The sequence below is a fragment of the Periplaneta americana genome, chromosome 13 (assembly GCF_040183065.1).
Source record: "Periplaneta americana isolate PAMFEO1 chromosome 13, P.americana_PAMFEO1_priV1, whole genome shotgun sequence".
In the NCBI taxonomy this organism is placed as follows: domain Eukaryota; kingdom Metazoa; phylum Arthropoda; class Insecta; order Blattodea; family Blattidae; genus Periplaneta; species Periplaneta americana.
Window position 1 is genome coordinate 131,951,412 of NC_091129.1, and position 23,603 is coordinate 131,975,014.

General features: G+C 35.2%; 1 protein-coding gene across 2 annotated transcripts in view; it reads left to right on the plus strand.

The window, feature by feature from the left end:
- Positions 1-23,603, plus strand: part of TkR99D (Tachykinin-like receptor at 99D) — an 823,748-nt gene that overhangs the window by 203,312 nt on the left and 596,833 nt on the right. For both annotated transcript variants that reach the window (XM_069844274.1, XM_069844275.1), the window contains exon 2: positions 5,978-7,093. In XM_069844274.1, the coding sequence (XP_069700375.1) occupies positions 6,660-7,093 (434 nt within the window). In that variant the 5' untranslated portion in view covers positions 5,978-6,659. The remainder of the gene's footprint in view (positions 1-5,977; positions 7,094-23,603) is intronic.

The window sequence follows — 23,603 nt, forward strand, 5'->3', positions numbered from 1 at the left end:
GCACCTAAAGATGACTTCATAACTAATACAATTTAATTGCTTAAAGTATTTCTGTCTGAGCTGGCTTTTGCCGCGTACATAAGAAGCAGTACTGCCAGTCTACTACAGTTTAATATTGTATACATGAATTTTACAAGATGATATGAATGGGATATTGTAAATGCTACCATCATTCTGGACAATGGCTGTTTTCACAAACAAGTCTTTGGACTATAGTTGTTTTTATGAACACCACAGAAAATTTCTACTCCTATAACATAGGACTATGGTGTTTTTTCCACTAGCAACTAATTCAATAGATGGCTGCTACAATATGCCCACCACATGCTTAATATATCAAATTTGCATTTTTTGGACTAGTTCTTTTAAAAAACCTTCAAGTGAAGCCAAATATGTCTCCATGTTAAATTCTATACTTTTAAATTCATTTTCTCTTAACATATCATATATTTGTATACCTAACTTCATAAAAATCGAAATAATTTTGAATTGTATTATCATAATTATGAAACAAAAGGTATGAATTCTTTAAGATTGTTTGAAAAAAAATGCAACACTGTTACAGTATTTAATCATAGTAGTAATTTAGACCCAAGAATATATAACAAATTTATATTTAAATATCCTAATCTTGTCAATTCTAATAGTTCTAGTATTAAATTTAAAAAGTTATGTATGGATTTTATAAAAATGGAAAAATTGTAAATTAAAATTTATATACTATAATTGCACAGTAGACATAAGACAAATTGTATTGTATAATTATTAATTTCAATTCAGGAATCCGCCCCTGAGCACGAGTTCTACTCTTTCAGGGGCGAGCTAAATTTTTTCTGTATATATTATATTTTATGTTACAATTATTAGCAAAACAATAAATAAATAAATAAATAAATAACTCTATTATTTTTAATACTTTTTCTATTTTGTTATGGCTTTCATGTATTAAACTTTTTTCTTTGCATTTAGCACAAAAAGTTTATTCAAAGCTTTATTTATGCGTATAACATGTGTAAAATATCCGTATTCAGTGTTACCCATGTAATTATTTAATATCCAAATATCTGTACATTGTAATGACTACTTTTAAAGGAATATCTTATGAATCTTAATGTACTAAGAACTCACATAACTACAGTAATCTAAAGATTGAAACCAAATAATGAATGCAGTTCTTTCATCTGCATAAATTTAGTAGCTTGTAAAAAGAAAGTCTTTGATCTAGAAAAAGGGAGCATAGAGGCAAAGAACTACATGGCATTGGTCCAAAACATTATTAATGCAAATATTTTGGTTCACATCGTATTGCAACATTTTGATTTCTGTAAAAGAAAATACAACAAAGGAACCTTCACATATAAGTAAATTTTAATAGTGGGATTTTGTTTACAAATCTGTCATGATTGAGTTTGAAGGAGACAAACTGAAAAGAATGTCCGACGAGAATACCATGGATCACTTCTGAGCCGAGCATTCAAACTGAACATTACATTACAGTCGCCGGCTTTAATTGCCTTTCCTTGGATATTAATATTAATTTTTGTCATATAAATAATTAGAGAGATGAACTTATTAAAATTGCATTATATCAGCTGCTAATCATTTGCACTATTAAACTTTGTGATAATTTGCAGATAGCAGAAAGAAAGATCTGCCTATCACGCGGTGTGAACTCAATAGGTTGTTTGTTATTGAGAGCTGTGAATACGAATTGCGAAAGATACAGCCGTGTGATGATGATTGTCTCATGTCTTGAGTACGAGTGATGAAATTTTCGGTTGAATTACTTGCCTGTTTCCCAGAAAGCTGTAGTGATTTACTGAGAAAAAAATTAGGTTCGCTGAACAGAATCAATATTATTTATCTTATTCAATAATTACAGATGTATACAACTTAAGGTATATGTAGGCCTACACTTTTACTTACAAAAAATTATGTTTTGTATAATTTTACTCTGTAAAATTTTTATACAATTGAGAATGGTACCAGAAAGAGAATGAAGTGAACAGATCCCTTGAAATTATGTCTAAATTGTTTATAAAAATTGTTTTGTTTATAATTTTGACATGCAACTTGAAACATGATAGATCATGCAGTTTTTAAGATAGAGCCACAGTTTTTTCACTGTTTTATAGCTAAAAAATTATTCTTTATTTCCTGACATAGAGCTATTTTTTATTTTTATTTACATTAATTAAATATTACCATATATGTAACTTACAATAATATTTTATGTTGCATAAATCATGTAAAAATCCATAGATAATTATTAATTACATTAATGTTATTTTACTCATTGTCAGGCACTGGGGGACATTTCAAGCTTCAAAATGACATCAATATCTTCTTGATATCACCATATTTGACTGAGATATCATGTTTAAAGAATTAAATATTCTAAAATTACTATTTACAGGAAATGAGCCACAAACTTTCAGAGCCTAGAAGACTCCATCATCATATGTCACCCCTTAAGCAGCTTCATGTCGGTCCAGTTTCAGCTTCTTTCTGCCTCTCAAATACCTCCGCCTTGTTTTAACTTCAGGTGTTGAATGTTTTTTTTTTGGCATTTTTGTCCCTATTTCCATTGATGCAACAAATCCTGCGATGGTGTTTGTCCCAGGGTTTATGCCCATCCTCCTCAGAATTGTAATTTCTACTTTTGAACTCTTATTAAAATGACGTACAACATCATTGACACACAAATTTACAGTTATATGACTAACAGTAAAAGATTATAAATTACTTCATTATGTAAAAAACTTTTTTTCAATCTAATGATCATGCCCAGATATCTGTGCATCTATTTCGGGACTAGAAAGAAGTTTATTTTACAAGCAATGCTGCTTGACTGCTACGAAGGTCACTCCAAAAGTAATGCACTCCAAAAGTAGCCTAAGTGACCGTGGCGGATGACGCAGCATTTTGGAAAATGGGACTTATCTGAAAAACCATAAGGCATAAATCGAAAATTCTTATATCAAATTAAAGGGGAGAAAATTCTCCATTAAAATACTTATATTTTGAACATTCCAATTTTTCATCATTTTTTGCGCTTTGTGGGTGTACATATACCTTAAAAATTCAGCTAATATGTACCATATATGAGGCGTGTCCAGAACGTAAGTTCCCCTGGGGCGGTTTACAGAAAGAAAACACAATTTCATGGAAAGATTTGTTGGAAGAGATACAGCAAAGTAGTTGGTTTTTATTAGACAGAGCTAACTGAACATTTGCAATATAAAACATAGTTGGTTGCCATTAAAAAAAAAGAAAGTTGATTCTATGTCCCCCTTCGATGTGTATATATATATATATATATATATATATATATATATATATATTGTATACAGGTTGAACCGTAAGTAATAGCATTAATTTCAGGGAGTTATTCTTTGTGATATTTCAAAGAAAAAAGTTTAGTGTATTATCTGACGCACCCTTCTTTATGTCTAGTTCATAAAGTTGACGTAATTTAAAATCGAACACACTCATAGTACTGTACACTACCAATATAACCCTTATTTCTTCAGTTTTGTACTGGACAATTGAACTATAAGACATTGGCAAGAAATCTGATTGCAAACCGGAGATTTTGTTTTGTTTTTTGAGAATAATTGTGTATTTTTTATTGTACACTACTTTTATGTCTCACTTCACAACATGTGCAGCACTTTCATAGTATTAAAATGTACAGTAGTGGCAAACAAAAACAGGACCGACCCTTGTAGCTGATTTCAGAGCCTTGTTCACTCCAGAGCACGATAGACTGGTAACTAAGACTTTCGTGGTTCGAATTCTGCCTGGGAAGGAAACTTTTTTTTTTTTGTTCCTTATTCAAATTTATTCCTAATACATTCCGATTGCAGCGATATTTTACTACTTAATTAACTTATTATTCGCAGAACATGTCTTTTACCAGCAATCGAAAAGTATTGGGAATAAATTTGAGTAAGGAACAAAAAAAATTTTCCTCCCCAGGCAGGATTCGAACCACGTAAGTCTTAGTTACCAGTCTATCGTGCTCTGGAGTGAACAAGGCTCTGAAATCAGCTGCAAGTGTCGGTACGGTTCGGTTTTTTTTTTTTTTTGCTACTGCTGTACAGTACATTGTGATTGTGATTTAATTGACGCACAACTCAAACCAGAATTGTCCTCCTTCAGGTCGATCCTTGCTCAGACATTCCTTATGTTTACTTCTATCGGTGACATTCAGTCGGTAAAGTAGCCAGTTGTTATTAGACAGAGCTAACGCAACATTTGCAATACAAAACATAGTTGGTTCCTATTTAAAAAAATAAAGTTGACTCTAACATCTTGTAATTGTCGGTTTGTGTTTATCTGAAAGATTTCACACGCTATCGGAGGTGAAAGAGTTAAGTGGAACACTCTATGTGTGTATATGTGCTATGGGCTTGTGTTGTAGTTTATGACATTGACACAGTAATTGTCTGTCCAGTGCAAAACGTGTCTAATTTTATCCAATTTTATTGCAACAAGGGGGTAGCTCCATTATTTGTTTATAGCTATTTTACTTCCCCTAAATTGCTGAATATAATAAATTATTGAGTGATAAAATGAAACTCCTATCTACCTAGGACATCAAATTGGGGGGCCGAATTATATATCTATGGAGGTAGCAGAGAAGGCAGACTGGGTTTAATCTGGTTTCGTATAGGAGCCTGGAGGGCACTTAAAACCGTCAACGAAGAGGGGGTGAGAATATGTCCTCTTTGTGGTAGAGGCGAGACATCACACCATATTTTATCGCAGTGTGAAGTCACAGAAGCTCTGAGGAAACGATTCCTGCCAGAGTCCTTCATTACATCTAGCAGGGGGCACTTGGCAACATACAGTATGTTAAATAACGTTACATTTTGTGACAGTTTGGGAAAATTTATGGCAAAAGTTCGACAGTTGAGGGTGGAACTGGCCGAGGTGGAGGGAGCCGAGGAAATAAGGGAAAGAGTTATTAATTAGTGTTTTAATGAGTAGGATCAACACTGAGCGAATGAAGTAATTAGGGGATAATGTTCTTTTTGTATAATTGTGTCTTTTTTTTTCTATTTGTATTTTATTGCGTGTGTATGTTTTTTTTATGTATTACCTTTATATTTATTAGTTGGATTATTTCACTGTGTGTTTTTTCTCTCTCTTTTCATATCTTACATTTCTTTATTTCTATTATTTTTGTGAAATTTGGTTTGAAGTTAGATTAGTTGTAATTGTGATAATTAATGATAACGGTAGTAATAATAATAATAACTGTTGTTTCACTATTTTATTATTAGTAGGCATTATTTTCGTTTTGAAGATTCAAACTGTGCATAGTTACAGCACGAATGGCCGTACGAGCTCGTGCGAAGGATCTTGTGTACATGAGTTTGTATAATTTATTATGCATCAATAAATGCACATTCTTGACTCTTGACTCTTGACCTAGGACATAATCTGGAAAAGAAAAGACGGTCAGATAAAATTTGAAATTTTTATAATTTTTTTTTTTCCTCGGTTATCACAACTTCGTAAAAGTGTAGCTACCTCGTTTTTGAAGGAAGCCCTACAATTGAGTTGCCGCTGAGTATTTTACCAGTGGGAAACCTCCCTAAATATGTGGTTTTCTCAGGATCCAATTAAATGCCAGTACCTTACAGAATTTACTTTACATCTTGATTACACAACTTTTAACACTATACCACTTCGGAATATTTATTGCATGTCTTGCTCGTGTTAAATTTTACTGTACCTGGTTAACATGTTCTGAATAAGGCCAACAACAGGCCGAAACATGTTAACCAGGTACTGTAAAATTTAACACGAGCAAGACATATAATACATATTCCAAATTTATTTTACTTTTTACAATTTCATACCATTTTCAATTTTCCAAGGAAAACAAGTGATTCCTAAATGCTAAATTTACTAAATTCACCTTATCTCGTATATAATTACATTGCATAATGTCTTATCTTTGCAGATATCCACCATGGTGTCTGAAACGAAGAAAGAAGTGGGACTTCGCGACCGCTTCTGCTGCACCATATCAATTCTTTCTCGTGGCATTGAAAGTACGACAGATTAGATAGAGCCGGTGTTTGGTTAACACATTCTAAGGAGGGTCTGAATGGCTTTTATCTACTTGACGTGTTAAGAAACAGTTCAGATCATTTAGTATTCATGCCAGAGGAGCCCGGATCTGATGTTGTACACAATTATGACGCGTCGCAGGATGTGGAGAGCCCATCACAATGGACGAGACTTTTTGTTGTGATCAACTACTGAGTGTGGTGAACACGGTGACACAGAAGTTTTTCGCAGTGCTATGTGGCGTTTCAGCTATTTCCTTCAGCTTTAAATACAAGCCTGTTTATCTATTCACATCTATCACATGTCGAGATATTAAATGCTAGTGTTTTGTTACGTAATTTCCGTGGATTGTAATATGTTTGTTTATTGAAATTGAACCGTAGCAACGGAATATATGTGAATTAATGTTCTTAATGAAGTCAGTGATGTTACATGCTGTGAAACTAAATTCTACATCATGGAAATGATTTGTCGTGCGTAAAATATACGTTGTTTACATGTGATTTAATACGTTTGAATGCAGTGTTACATGTTTCTATGCTTTCGTAACGAATGTATCTCGCATTCCAAAAATGAACTGTAGCACGGGAAACGAAACAACCACTTGGTGGCCTCTGGAAAATATTTCCCTGGATTACACTGCGATTAACGCCTCGTTTTTTAACGATACTCAAGACGAAGGGAACCAATTCATTCTGCCGTTATGGCGTCAAGTTTTGTGGTCCCTGTTGTTCGCGGGAATGGTAGTGGTGGCTACTGGCGGTAACCTCATCGTCATTTGGATCGTGCTTGCCAACAAAAGGATGAGGACTGTAACCAACTACTTCCTGGTGAACTTATCCGTTGCGGACGCCATGGTTTCGACACTCAACGTCACCTTTAATTACACCTACATGCTCAACAGTGATTGGCCGTTTGGCAGGCTGTACTGCAAGATCAGCCAGTTCGTGGCTGTTCTCTCCATCTGTGCTTCTGTGTTTACCCTCATGGCCATCTCCATCGATCGGTGAGTCCCAATTAATGTTTACTTTGTAGCAACGTGCTTTCCTCTTAGGGCTTTGGATCCATATCTCCCGCTGCGAAACTGCAACCAATTTAGACGTTGCCTCAGAACCGAAAATAAGAGATCCTCATTTCTTCCAGTTATATTTACCTTGTAATTAATTATTTTGTTGTATCATACGAGATTTTTTTACAGTTACTGTAGCCGTTTCTCATATATGAAACGCCATACTCTAACGGTCTTACTAATAAACCGTGTATAGTTTTTATACGAGACGTATGCAGAGTTGAGACAGAAAACGTTACTAATAAACCATGCATAAGCGATGGATGTATAAACAGTCTGTAACTATACATGGGAATTGCTTTGCAGTAATATACACGAAACCCCTTGTTTAAGCGTTGTATATAGAGAAAAAATGGCCGCCGTTCGTATCGACTGTCATTTTATGATGATGGTTGCCTTGTAACCACAGAAGAACAAACCAAAGAGCACAGAATAATTAGAATATTATTGCTGTAGCTTGTACTCTGTGACGAAAATATAGCGTGGTAATCGATCAGAGCCAGTTGTACTATCGATACTTAACACGGCACACAAGAGCGCTCTACTGGATGCAATAGAGAACCTCAGATATTCTGTTACCTTTCGTAATGAAGTAATGACGAAACTATGACGTAGCTGTGTAACAGTGATACTGTTATACACGACGTATGTAGTGATTATTAATAAGGAATTTACACACGACGTATAAACGAGCTACTCATTGTATAAGTATAAGACAGTTAAACGTCTGTATATAGAGTTCTTATTAGTAAGACCAAACATGAATATTTTGTGGATTTATTCAATCTTGGATCTCGCTATGCACAACATAATACATATGATTTTCGTTGCATTTTTAACTCATAATATTAACCGCACAAAGATACAAATTCCGTAAATGTATGACTTTTAACACACTACATTTACACAATTCCACTCAATAAACAATTTGTACACATATTATCTCAGTCCGTTACATATTGCCAGTTTTAGTTGAGAGTACATCCAGCAGAGGGCTTTTAAATGAGTGTTGTAGTAGTGCCAATATCTGAAAAGAAAAGTGTGACAAGTTAGGTTTGGTTCTTTTAGGCTTTTGGTATGCCTTACATCAGCCGTGGCGAAAATGTGATCGTGCGCCGAGCCACTGTGTAACCTGCAACGTGCATAGCACCTATGGAGGGAGGCGGACACCCGAAGGGGAACTGAAGCAACTGTCTGACTTATTAACGGATTTCATTTTCCTTATGTCAAGCACTTAAATATAATTTTATACAGTGTAGGGTTACAAATTATTGTTTAGGACGTGTAACGAAGAAAGAAATGAACAAGAAAACAGGACACATTATCACAACCTTAAATTAACTGTCTTCAGAATGTCTCTGCGACAGAGTTTCAAAATCAGGAATTATGTCGCTTACTGCCAGTCGTAGTTGATCACGAAGGTATTTGTCTGTCAGTCGTGGTCTAAATTTGGTTTTTACTATTTTCATTATTGAAAATAATTTTTCACAAATGTAAGTTGTAGCGAACATGGCTTCAACAGAGCAAGGGAAAGAACGAAGCTTCGGATATTTATTTTCTGGCAAAGATTTGAAAAGTTCAACATTTGTCAAGTCCTTACATCTAGCTTTCATTTAACATCACATTGTAAATCTGTGAGTTTAAATTGAATATCTAATCGCATTATTCGTACATCTGCTGAAAAAGGATCGACGTACAAATATGATAATAATAATAATAATAATAATAATAATAATAATAATAATAATAATAATAATAACAATACTTAACCTTTTAATGTTTCATGAGTGACATGTAGTATAATGCCGTTTTATGTCATACAACCGTTTTCCTCGTAATACTTGTGAACAAATCATACATTTAATATTCTCACCATATTGGCAGCAAAAAATGCGTCCTCCCATCCTACTTGAAACTTTTGTTTTGTAGAGGTACATGGTTTCGAGAGACACATTGCTACGATACGCCACTCGCAGGCCAGAGACAAATACGAATGGAACGGAGTTTAACTCCAATGAGTGAGAGGATGGAGGTTGGTGGAGATAGGAAGGAAGAGAAATGCATTACTATCATTGCGGGCCACAATGTGCTCGCGAGTCACATTTTCGCCATGGCTGCCTTACATTATACACTTCTTGGATGTAGAGTAGGTAGGTGGGTATATAGATATTAAGCGAGTTTTTGTATGGTCGACGGTCAGGGACAGATTAGGTTTGTTCAAGCTTTTCGTATGTCTTGCATGTATGCTTTTTGGTAGGTAGGTGGATAGATAGAAAGTGAGTTTTCGTAATGTCGAGGATTGTTTGTTCAGGCTTTTGGTATGCCTTGCATATACAGTACGCTCTTTGGTAATAGATAAGTAATTAGATATAAAGCGAATTTTTTAAAGATCGACGATTAGTGGCAGGTTAGGTTTGGTTTGTTAACGCTTTCCGTATGCCATGCATGTACGCTATCTGGTAGGTAGGTGGGTAGATAGAAAGTGAGCTTTCGTAAGGTCGAGGATTGTTTGTTCAGGGTTTTGGTATGCCTTGCATATGACATTTCCCTGCTTATTGCAAAACACAGAAAACAAAACATATAATTAAATACATAAAACAAAATCATAATGGTATTTCATTCTGTAAATAATATAAGGTTAAATATATTTCAGAAATAACTCTCTAATTTGAAAAGACAAATTAAAGTGAAGTACTTAAATATTATTGTCAAAAGCATAAAAGAAAACATTAAGTTGTTTAGCTAATGTAAATATATTATAAATACGACTCTCTAATTTCAAAAGACATAATATTGAAATAAAGTGATAAAATATTCTTGTCAATTTCACTAGGACAGTGTTCTTAATCTTTTTTTAATCATGGACCCCTTCGAAAATTAGTGAGCCACAATATGCCAGGCATGCTCAAACATATAATAATACTGTTGGAGATAAGCGTATGCAACTAATAGAAAATTTAAAGTACTTCGTCGTTAATGAAATAAGTTGTTTTAGGAAAATCAGGTATTGTGTCAGACATTTCCCTGCTTATTACAAAACACAGAAAACAAAAGATATAATTAAATATATAAAGCAAAGTAATAATGACATTTCGTTCTATAGATAATGTAAATATATTTCATTAATAACTGTCTAATTTGAAAATAAAAATTAAAATGAGGTACTTAAATATTATTGTCAAAAGCATAAAAGAAAACATTAAGTTGTTTAGCTAATGTAAATCTATTATAAATACAACTCTCTAATTTCAAAAGACATAATATTGAAATAAAGCGATAAAATATTCTTGTCAATTTCACTAGAACAGTGGTTCTTAATCTTTTTTTGATAATGTACCCCTTCGAAAATTAGTGAAAGCTTTAGACCCTTCCTAGAAAATTAAAAAAAAAAAAGTGAGAAACAATTTTTTGGATACGCTTCTGCTTTCTACGTTGAAATAATATAGTAAATGTGATGTTAATTTTATGTGACTTTCACGGACCCCCTGAAGCCCATTCAAGAATCTCCAAGGGGTCCATGGACCCCAGGTTAAGAACCTCTACACTAGGTGATTACTAGACTTCGTGGAATTGCCACGAGAATCGCAAGGTTTACTGCGCAAGCGGTATAGACTGTATGAGAAGGGGGCGTGCAAAGGATGGAGTATGCCTCTGATGTAAACACTGAGCAGTATACTGCGGTTACAATAAAACCTGTATCCTTCATTCAAGAAATATAATGAATGATCTTTGAAATAGGAAATATCTAAACATGTAAGTACACAATTATTTTATATTGAGATATATTAACTCTTAAAATTTAATGTAATATACTAACATCATCCTTGAATATGTGCATTGCAGTGACGAGTTACGTACATTTTGAGCGACTGTAAAGTAATCTCCTCCGATTGTCACTTAAACAGTTTTTATTTTGGGAAAATATACGTTCAACATCACTCGATGTAATACGTACATATTTGAAGAAGGGGAAGTCACTACTTTTTAGTACACCAACTTCAGATGTCTTGTCGTGACCTGATGGTACATCATTTATAATACGAAGTTGTGAATAGGCAGAATTTTTAGCAATAATGTTTCTCAACTTACATTTCACTTTTTCTGAAATTAGTGAATTGTTATTTTGGATAACGGTTTGTGATACTTTATCCACTATATTAAGGGCTTCTGAGAGTTGTAGTTTAGACGATTCTAACAGGGTGATGCTTTTGGACACGATTTTAAAATTAGAATCAATGAACAGAATATCTTCCAATAGCTGTTCAGAAGGCAATGATTTTACAGCTGCAACAGCGGAACTGTCTGTGGTATCCAATGCATCAATTACCTCCATTATTTTGCCGTAATGTTCTGCATAATAATTAACAGCATCCAACCACGTCAAGAATGGCTGCGGGGGTAAGGGTATTCCAGGGGTAATTATTTGGAACAGCAACACTCTCATTATAGTACGTTTGATTGAATTCTTGTCTGCACTGAACAAATGTTAATCTTTGACTATTCCAACCACTGTAATGCAAAAACAAGTGCTTACATAGGTATACATTAGCTATAGCTGCTCTATCTATTTGGACCGGTCACATCTCTTAACATGAACTGCTTATACTACGAGACCGGGCGGTCGCTCGCCTCTTCTATACTACCGTACATCGGCAACCTGATTGCATGCTGCGTGTGGCAATTCAACGAAGTCTAGTGATTACCAACTGAGTGGCCGTCACTGAACTCTTACCTTATGTTAAGAGCAAGTTACGCCTGCCCAGAACTTGCCCAGCCAGCCTAGGGCATGCTCGATTCCTGCCCGCCTATGATCTAGTCATACAGGTATTTATAAAGACGAATTAAGTTCTAATGTTCGCTAGTACATGTTCATGCTCAAGTTGTAGGGCTACTAATACTGATAGGCCTACGTGTTACCTGAAAGAATGTGTTATGATTCCGAACGTACAGTAGTATTAGGGCTAGGGACGGAGCGATTCGGTTCGGAGCAGTTACTGTGACGTCATTACTCGGTTGAACCGAGTACAGTACTGAGTACAAATTTGTGGCGGCAGATTTAAAATTTAGATAGATTGAGTCGATTTTAGAACGTACTTTGAAAGTGAAACCAAGCGTGTTTTAAAAGCATTGTAGTAAAGCGCTTTCGCTTTGCCAATTGACGAGGAAAAAAGTGCTTCTCTTCATTGCAAAATGGCGGTTGCAAATTTCATTTGCGTGATTACAACTATCTGCGGAGTTATTTTGTATGAAAGGCCTATTTAACTTTCAGTGTTGTTATATATGACAGACGAAATAAAATTGATAAAATAATTTATAATACTAACAGCTAATAAATTAACATGTGAGGTAAACGTTAAACGCTGCAGCTAAGTAAAAAAGAAGATAGAAAGAAACGGGCTCCATGAAGGCTGCCTAAAACACCTAAAATAACACATAATTATTTACTATTACGGAAAGTGGATAAAATAATCAATAAAACGTGGAATCTTAAACTGAAGAACATAGTAATATTATTAATAAATTTAAGTATTTAAGTAACATAATTCGTAGAAATAAATACAAATAAAATGATGACTGATGAGGTAACATAAATCCAATAAACACAAATAGAAAAGTATAATGCACTTCCTTTTTAACATATTTTAATATTAATCAAACACTCTAATATAATGATGATGATGATAATAATAATAATATATTATTATTATTATTATTATTATTATTATTTATTATTCTGTACAGTAATATGTTCAGACTGTCAGTGTTCATTAGACCCACTTGACAGGTCATATAATAGGATGAACTCCTCTTCAATACTAGAGGCCTTTCAGCCCGCCTTGGGGATAAGGAAATAATTTGTCCTGCAGCAGAAAATATTTAAATACAACAGTACCTATGGCATACATCGTTTATAGTAAGGGGGGGAATATGGGGAAGGGCATATAGGTCCGTGGCCCATTTCAATGTCGGGATGAGCCCTATAAGAAATGGGCCACGGACCTATATGCCCTTCCCCATATTCCCACCTTACTATAAACGATATATGCCCTAGTTCAGATACTATAAATAGTCTATTAAATATACGAGGTCACTCAATTAGTCGCAAATTGAAAGGACAGGGACCTCTCAAATTGCAGTTTTAGATTTCACGGCGCTTCTTCCGACGGCCTTCACATGCTTTTTCATCGAACAACAGATGATGGCGTCTTGCCATCCTAACGGCAAACACCAGCCAACTCCTCCTCGCCCCGTTCCGTGACCACTTGATCAAATCTCAGTCCCCCTCGCGTATGTGGTACCTAAGAGGTTACGTCCAATTTCGGCTTCCCCTTCAAAATTTTCTAGAGGTCCTTCAGAGGAGCAGCGTAACCCGGACTAAGACTAGTGGCCAACAGGCTTGGAGCTCACATATTTAGTTTTGTACAGCCCCCAACCCCTTTGCAAGGACGCGTTTTGCGTACTTTTTAAAATTTTCCTACCAATTCTCCTTCGATTTTTCGATTTTTTCGTTGTTGTCTGCTAGAATTAAGTAAAACACGTGAACTCTGTTTGAACTGACCGGTAACGGCTACGGTTAACCGAGTAACTTCGGTGCTCCGCTGCCAAGCACATAAACCGATAGAACCGAGTAACTCAACAGTTCTACTCGCTCCGTCCCCAGCTTTAAGTAGTATCTTGTAAGTTGGGTTCTGTCACAAGTGCTTGATAACGTAGTTTATCTGACCATCATTTAGAGATAAGCTTGTCAATTCTTAGTATGTAGTAGTATCCGAATAAATTTATATGTTCCTTCTCAAAAACAATTCTAAGTATTTCCCACACGCACGTCACGAGAGTTCGTGAGCTATATTTACACTAATAATACAATGTCAAGTGTAATCTCGTATTAAGATATAAGTCGACGAACTTTATAAATACCCCGCCTACGTAAGCAGCCATTAGCTTTCGGTAGATGGAAAGTAGGTTAAGTCATCTCAAAACGACCACATTCACGTACATTCGTATCATTATTTTCTTCGGAATTCGACGGAACTTATTTCGTGTATTCTGTTTCCCCATATTTTAGTTGGGAGGCTCGTAGAGCTTTGTCCGCTTTTTTGTATGGACGGTAATGTTACGGAAACGTTAAAAGCTAAAGTAATTTTAACATTTCAATAATGTCCTGTTTTCTGTGATGCAGTGTCGAGATTTTAATATTTAGCTTTTCGTACAAGTTTGATGTACTTTACACTGTTGTGCAATATCCGGGATATGAGGTGAACATGAAGCGATATTTTCGCGAGACTTCACAAGGAATGACATCGACAACAGAAAAAGATTTTAATTTCTAAATGGACCAGGAATAGTTGAAAAATTCACCTAACGTGGTCGAGTTGAAAAACAAGGTCTTACGTGGTGTAAATCTGTGAGATAGAATGTCTTCATTTTCGTTCTTGGAAGATAACAAAATAAATCAAAACATGATAGTTTGGTAATATTTGACAACGTTTCAAAGTTTGATCTTACCTTCGTTTCAGGTCAACAAGAAATAGGTTTGAGCAGGGTATTCTATCTATCGATGATTTTACAAATGGCTAATCCATTTGCCTGACCAATCGTTTGCAACTGCTGCTAAGATCAGACATTCCAGACAACAGGAACCACTTTCGGCCTACAAGCTGAAGAAAAAGCCATAGCCGCCACTAGAGCTACAACGACATACGACACCTACAGGACATATCTGCTGAAGCAGCTATGAAGTTGTTCCATGCAAAGATCATACCCATCCTTACCTATGGCATAGACGTGGTTTGGGAGTATTTAAAGAAGAAAGATTTGAAAGCGTGGGAAAAACCACATATCTGAAAAGGATACTCGGAGTGTCGAAGTTCACACCATCCAGGCTGGCCTATGTGTTATCGAGGGAACCCTTTCTCATAGAGGATCTACGGTATTAACTAATTCTGTCTTCCACAGACGCGTACAAACAACTTCTAGAAGAGAATACACAGAAAAGGAACAACATAGAGGACGAGTTCTATGCCACTAGCGCCATGGTCGACTGGGACTAATCAACGCATGAGGAACGTAGTCACAAGGCTAGCAGTGCATGGATTTCACTTCAAAGTGTGCAGCACAACACAATTCTATAGTGTCCGAGAAATGTGTCTGTAAATTCTGTGGTGCAAGATGTGACAAGTGCCACGTCCTGCAGTGTACCGAGTGCCCAAAAACAGTGACCGAACTTAGCACAGAAAACTAACGAACAAACATCCTATGCACACTTGTGCGCATTTCTTCTTTATTATTCAAAACTCTTTATTGTTTACCTGAAAACAGATATAAATCAATCTTCGAAACGTGAAAACTTATTTATTACCAGCAATGTAAAAGTCCTTACTACTACAGCTGTGAGTAATCCAACATTATCACCTTATCTACAGAGCGTTCGGCAGAAAAGAGGTTTCGCTCAGGTAAATTCCGTCGGCCTTTTACTGTTACAAATCGAACGCGACTGCCGAGGAAATTGTGTGTACATTTCCCCTGTATCGAGCGTTGTAAGGTTTTATGTTGGGTAGTATGGACAGATAACACAAGTTGAAAGAACGTCAAGGTTAGAGCAGTATAGGCTACAGAAGCTTTTCATTAAATTCAGTTCAGTTTAGTTCATGGCATTGCACTACACATTAGAGCAGCTAATATTCATATTTTATGATATGTATATTACAAAAAAAATCGTAGGAAAGTATCGTGTTTTATTTACTGTATAAGGAAGTATCCTGGCGTTCAAAAACCATTTCATTGAACAATCTTTGATTTTTTTTTTTAAATAAGAGGAAGAGTTTCATTTTTAAATTAAAAAAGAAAGCGCACAAATTTTGTTCTAATTGAACGTGAAGTCAGTGACATAGGTGAGAACAATCTCCCACGAAATCGTTGATGAAGTTAAGTGTTTAAAAACATCAGTTTGAAAAGCGACGAAATTGTTGAACCTGAAACTTTGTAAGACAAAAGTCATTAATAAGCGGATCTTATATCTCATGTTCAATCCTAACCATAGAGACGAAATCCAGCTCATGTCTAGAAATCTATTCAAAAGAATAGAGAGGATGATCTTACTTATTATAAGGAAAGCCAATAATTACTATCTGTAACGTCATGTTTAATTCGCGAGAATTTTTTTCCGAAAACTGACACTGAATCACGTCCTTTTTCGAACTGCACCGAAGTAAGGGAAATCTGTTTCCAGCGTACATCCGTTATATCGAAACTATAATAATGAATTCTGTCGTTGTTTAAATTCACCACTACATTGCTCCACCGATTTAGTAGAATGCGTTTGAGTCTAAAGAAAGCAGCAAAACACTATAGCGTGATACATTGTTGTAACGAGAATCCAAGCCTCGCATATCGGTAAGGCATCATGTAGCAAACAAGTTCACGTCTGAGAATTTCTGACAAAATAAATATTATTCAACACCTTGAAAACGGCGCAAATGTTAAGGATATTGATGGAGAGTTTAAGGTAATATTTTATTTATTTATTTATTCATTCATTTATTTGCCTATTTACTTAGTTATTTAATTATTTATCTCTTTATTTATTTACTAATTTATTTATTTTATAGATATAGGCCTATTCTAGGAAATCAAATTAATTTATATTCACGTTGTATCAGATTCACTTTTTGAATAAATTAACAACTCTTAAATATCCATTCCCATATCATGATTTTTTTTTACTGTCCATAATAATATTCCTTGACGTTCATGCTAAACTCAAACATGATTCTTGCCGATTGCAGGGGACTTGCTTCGCGTGTTACATTTGGGTATATAGGTAAACAAACATTGCTTTCTCCTATAACGATGGAGCAGTATTTAAATTTCCTAAACTCTGAAGACAGGAGAAAACAAACCTCTAACGTTAATTCAGGACTTAATTAGTGAATTGTGGTTTTTGGGAACCTGCGATAAGAATATTACATTGTGAGTATTTAATTACAATTTGATACGCAAGCAACACTATGTAGTATTAACACTTTATGTATGAAACCCAGGATTTTCTAACGAATGCAGAACTGTTTGATAGTAAAGCGCATCAAAAGCATGATTGAAGCGTTTAACCTACAGGAAACATCAAATTAATTTACGTTGCTTAATTGGTTCTCAGCTCATCGAGAGCAGTAATGATTTCCAAACATTTGCAACAATCCAGAACGCCAGTGTAATGCGATGTGCAAATTCCTATTTACGCGTACTACATGTCTTGTTAAGTTGAGCTCCATATTCATGAGTGTTTTATTCGAAAAAAAAAATGTTCGCTCGTGAGAACGCTGTCATGGAAATCGTCCATGCATAATTTAGAAACATTTTGTTTGAAGATAACATAAATTACTTAGTACAAAGACCTGATGCTCACTTAAAGATCTGGATTTCGTGGACGACATTTGCTTGGTGGCACTAGAGTCATGCATAACCGGTTACGAAAAATAGAAATTATATATTGCTATTGAACGCCTGGCGCTGTAGTCAGCATGCAAAGCTCTCCCATATCGCGGAGTGAACAGGGTCGGTTTACAGAATATTCGAGTTGTTTCTCATTCTTTGTGGGTGGACCGAAAAGGCAGACCACATTGAACTATGCTGAGAGTTATAGTGGCAGAGAAATGAGATAGATTTATAGTGAAGTGTGTGAGTTATAGTGAACTTCCTAAATTGCTTGTAATGGGGTCTATGTTAGCGATTTGAGGCTAATATAGTAAGTACAATTCTACCGAATAATAAGGATGTAATTGATGTTTTGTTATTTGAAATGTTGTATCAGTGAAGAAGTGTGTTGTATCTGTGAAATGTGTTGTGTCAGTGAAGCTCTATAGTTTACACTGATAGTGCAAGGTATTTGAACAGTGAAATGTTTATGAAGTATTAGTGAAATCAGGATAGTGTCAGTGAAATGTTTCATAGTCCCAGTGCAATGAGTGAATTGATAGCGAAATGAGTCTAGTGCTGAAAGGTGCTTGTGCACGTATAAACATGTCACATATATACTCGTGGTTTCAAGTTCGAACTTAGGGTTAAGATATAAATTAGATTTACTGTAATTAATTATGTTGTATTAAGTGATTCATTTAATTTAGGATGCTCATTGTTAATATTATTATATATTGCTATTATTATTTTATTTTTAATATTATGAATTCTAATTTATTATTAATTTTAGTTATTCAATGTAATTAGTTACCACTGCCACCGGGTATTTACCCATTTGCAGTGTGAATAAATACACATACCTGCAGGACTTACAAGAGTCTTTGCAAGGACGCGTTTATCATCGTATAGACCTACCATTTAATTGATAATAATTCTTCCTCTCTCAGTACATGTAATCAATCAATCAATTAATCAATCAATCATCCAGTCATCCATCGACTCATTGATTCATTCCTACATCGATACATTTAATCATTCATATATGGATTGGTTGATTTATTCATTCATTGATTCACTGATTGATTGATTCATTCATTCATTAGTTGATTCATTCATAGATTCATTGATTGATTAATCCAGTCTAGATATTAGAGTTGAGTACCTTCAAGAGTAACAACATGCTTTGTAAAAGTGTAAGCATTTGAGGTTCAGAGTACTTTTATTTTTGCTACTAACACACTATCTTCTTTAAAACGATTTATTAATAAAATAATAATGCAGTTTTTAGAGTAATTAAAATACATGATATATTAACAACTACTGTTTTAGAAATATGCATTTTGTGTTTAAAATGTAAATACTACACTAGAATATAAGGTTGTGTAGGCCTACTTATTTACTCTTCTCTTTAATAAGTAATTGTAATTTATTTTATTCTTGCATTTCTTTACGCACCGGATTTCATATTCTATATTGCACTTATTTTCTTTATTGTTACCAGTGTCCATTTGTTCATTTATGTATTACTGTTCTTGCAAGTTATCTTGAACCTTCTGAGCGGGGACAGAGGGGCAGAGGGAAGGAAGCGCGTAACGCGGGTGGAGCCAACTGAGTTGTTTGCGCATGCTCCGCAGCATAATCTCTTGTCAAGAAACATAGAACTATTTCCTTCACTGCGTACCAGTAGTGTTACCATGGAGCAGCAACCACATGGTAGTAATTATGGTGAAATCACACCACCGCGGAAAAAAGTAACGCTGTTATCCATAGCCGAGAAAGAGAAATTATCGCAAATATAATAAAATTAAGCGTTGCGAGGAGGAAAAATTAAACAAATATTTGCTGGAACCTCTTGCTAAGGAATATGAGAGAGCGGCTAAATACTCTGGCAAAAGTATTAGTTCCGTGAAAAGAATTAAAAATAATATTGAATTACAACAGAATGAACCTCACACTACTCCGGGGAAGAATAGGTATGTAATGTTTAGAAATTATTGCTATAATAATTTTGTACAATAGTGTGTGTATTGAGAGCGACATAATGAATTACTGTTGCAAGTTATTATTTTCTTATAGTTCTACTAAACATATTATTTCATTCCAGAATTAGACTTGTGTAAAGTTGAAGTGGACGACTTCGATCAACATGTTATTCGGGATACAATCGAAGAATTCTATCGTGTTCAGAAAGTAGTACCTACGATTAAGAAGATAATTCCGAATGGATGATGCCATTGGCGAAATAATTAATTTTGGAACAAGCGATGATGGCAGCAATGATAGGGATATGGATTGTGTATAATTGTAAATTAATGTAAATTCAAATAATAAGCCTGTAAAATATTGTTATAAGAATATGTACTTATTAGCTGAAGGTGTAAGCTATGCAGGCCTATATAATGTATAGAAGTAGCTGTAGTAACTCCTCCATTGCCGGTCCCCAGCCCGGATGAGAGAGGAGTGTACACACGATTATATTTAAATACTTACTCATTACAGGTTAATTAAAGCTTGCTACGAAACTATGTTCTCCTCTCAAAACCGGAGGATCGAGAGAAGATGATGTCTGTATTGAACCAAGTTCTTTTACAGTAGAGAGCCGTAAGGTAAAAGAACCAACCTTTTTTTGAAAAGAGTCACGTTACCCGAGGGAGGGGCATCCTTGCCTTGTCGTTACGTTGATGAGTACATGCCGTACCGAGCAGTTCCAAAGACAGACTTAGGGGATGTAAGGTTCAAGATAACTTGCAATGACAGTAGTTATGAAGATAAGTGTATTAAAGTGTGCAATCAGTAATTGTAGACCTATATCAAGTGAACACATTTTTTTAATAAGACAGAATGAATTTCTTTAAAGTTTTAGTCCGTTTATGTACTCAGAAAATGTCGTTTTATGTATGATGAAGTGCGCCTGGTGTTCTGTCTACCAGCAAAACATAGGGAGTAATCGGATGAAAATCGAATATTCGGACGGTTGCCCGACCTTGACGGATGTTCTCTAACCGGTCGAATCTAAACCGGTTTAAGCGCTATTTTGCAGCTCTCTGGATGGCACAGCGATATCGGAACATGAAGGAGAATTTGGCCAGATTACAGAGAGAGACGGAACTTGCTGGCCTCAAGATCAATGCCAGAAAAACTAGGAAGATGAGGATGAACTCTAATTTTGCGAATAGAGTGACTATTAACGGGAATGACCTGGAACAAGTTTAATTCTTTCTGTGCCTGGGAAGTATCGTCACGAGATGCGGAGGATATCGTGAAGCAAATGGCGTGTTTCTTCATCTGTATTCTGTGTGGAAGAATAGGGTTATTTGTAGAAAGACCAAGCTTTGAAATTTCAACAGCAACGTCGAATCTATAATACCGCTTTAAAACATGGAAGATGAGGAAGGAAATCAACAAGCAACTTCAAGCTTTCGTTAACCACTGCCTCCAGCTTAAGCTCAGTGTCAGGCAACCGAATGTGATTACAAATGAAAAACTCTGGAATGAGACCAAAAAGCAGCCAATTAATGTGCAGATCAAGGAGAGGAAATGACATTGGATTGATTATACGCTAAGGAAACCAGTCTGGGCTTTTGAGAAGACAGCGTTGGACTGGAATCCTCAGGGTGCTAGAAGACGCGGTCGTCTCAAAAAGACTTGGAAAAGAACGACTATGGAAAAAGCTATAGAAATAGGAAAGACCTGGAGTCAAGGGAAGATGTTGGCGAAGAACTTCACCATGTGGAGGACTTTCGTCACAATCCTGTGTTCCAGAAGGAGTGGGAGGAATTGAATGAATTAATGAAAATTTAATTACTGTAGGTTAGGGGTTCCCAAAGGTCCTGAGGCTTCGCCAGTCTTTGTCTCGGGCATCTCCGCTGTAAGAAATAACTGAAACTCATAATGCATGCATGAATGAATGAATAAACATCAAAAGGCCGCTTCTACTGGCATATTTAAATAATACATAAACTTGGGTTCTAATATCATGGAAACTTATCGGTATGTTTTTATCTTTTAACTGTTTTATCAAACTTGGCGATAAGAGAATTCCATACGAGGAATTAGTTATAAAGTTCGACAGACTTTGCTAATCCAGTGTTCCACGATTATGTACCAAGACTAAAAATCTTTGTCATTTTTATGTCTCCACTGTATCTTTCTCTACTTCATTTGTGGATTGAATTTCAGCGATTCTTTTTATTTAATGCATCTTTTCAATTAATTACCATACTGTCTATACCGCAATAACGTTCAACTTCTGAGGTTAATGAAGGGGACAGAAAGAGATAATTCCAAACAAATTGCTATATTAAATAAGTAACTATCACCTGTCATGTTCAAAATCTATTAAAAGGATTTAGTGAAGAACTGTTCTCAGGACATTGGAAGGGTGATAGGCCTAGTAGGAGGAAGAAAAGTAAAGTGCAATAAGAGTAAAGTGCTTAAATTTGCTGATAATATGGCGTTGTTAATAGAAGAGATGATAGTATTGTGCTGCATTGCTTCTCTGGCACCAAATTGTTGTGGAGTCGCACTTCTTGAACTCCAGTTTTGTTACGCGCGACAACTTTAGTCGGATGGCTACTGCATTCGACTCTCACTAAATACCGTACTCAAAGTTATCAGAATTTATGACACCACTATTATATTTTCTTATAATGGAAAAGGACTCACTGTTACTTCGTTTCCAACTTTCTTAACACTCTACTTGTTTAGTCTATTTCACTCATCATACTCAATTGAGCTAATATCACTTGTTTCAGCTTATGCTAGTTTTAATCAGGATATAGGCTACTGGAAATGTAATTGATTTATCAATTCAGATTCAAGATGAAATTAATTACAAACAAAACTATATTTGATTTATTGAACTTACTAACATGATGAATTACGTACAAAAAGTATCTCTTATCTTCATTCTTGTGTACGACACCTGATACCATAATTTCTTCCGAACTTCCTTGAAATATCTTCTGCAATCAATGTCTGTGAAAACCTTATAATAGTCCAATAATAATAATAATAATAATAATAATAATAATAATAATAATAATAATAATAATAATAATAATAATAATCGAATAATATAGAGCTCCAATCCTCCCTCTCACGCGACTTGAAGCAACGGGTTTTGTATTCACAACAACCGCATCTCACTTTCAGTCGACAAAATAATCTTAAGACGTTTATGCTTTAAGAATAACCGTAGTATCATCATAATTAAGACAAAATACAAATTAGTACTTCGGATTATCTTTAACACAATAACGTTATAAGTGAAAACAATGCAATTCCGCTCAGAAAAATAGTTCTGTTAACATTCCGTCATCGATAGCCCATTAGAATTAAACACGATCATACGTAAGCAATAAAAGGAAACTCTTCTTGCGTTGAATTTTTCCTTATTTATGAAACCTGTGTCGGAAACTGTCGAGGGTTACGATGAAGGTTCCGCAATAAAACAGATGATCGTAATCACCTACATTTTATCTTGATATAATCATGACAGATTAAACTCTTTATCACTATAATTTCTCGCAGTAATTTGAAAAGGAAAATTTACATTTAACGATATATATATATATATATATATATATATATATATATATATATATATATATATATATATATATATATAACTATGACACCGGCAGTCTACAAGTCAGGAATGTTCTTCCGAAGTTGATGTACAACTCAGAGGTTCTATTTTAGGCTCTCAGTTGTTCACATTTCATTAGTTCTATATCTGACTTCAATTATTGCAAACATAGAAGTGGGCAGAGGCGCTTGCCTGCTGATTCAGAGCTGCACTCGGGAGTGGGTTCGTATCCCGTTTGGTCTTTTTACCTGGTCGGTTTTTTTTCCGAGGTTTTACCCAATCGTAAGGCGAATGTCTGCTAATCTACGGCGAATCCTCGGCCTCATCTCGCCAAGTACCACCTCGCCATCACCAATCCCATCGACGCTAAGTAACGTAATAATTGAGCCGTTCAGAGCAGAAGTGGTGTAAGTCAAAAATGGATAATGACAGTTAAAGTAAACA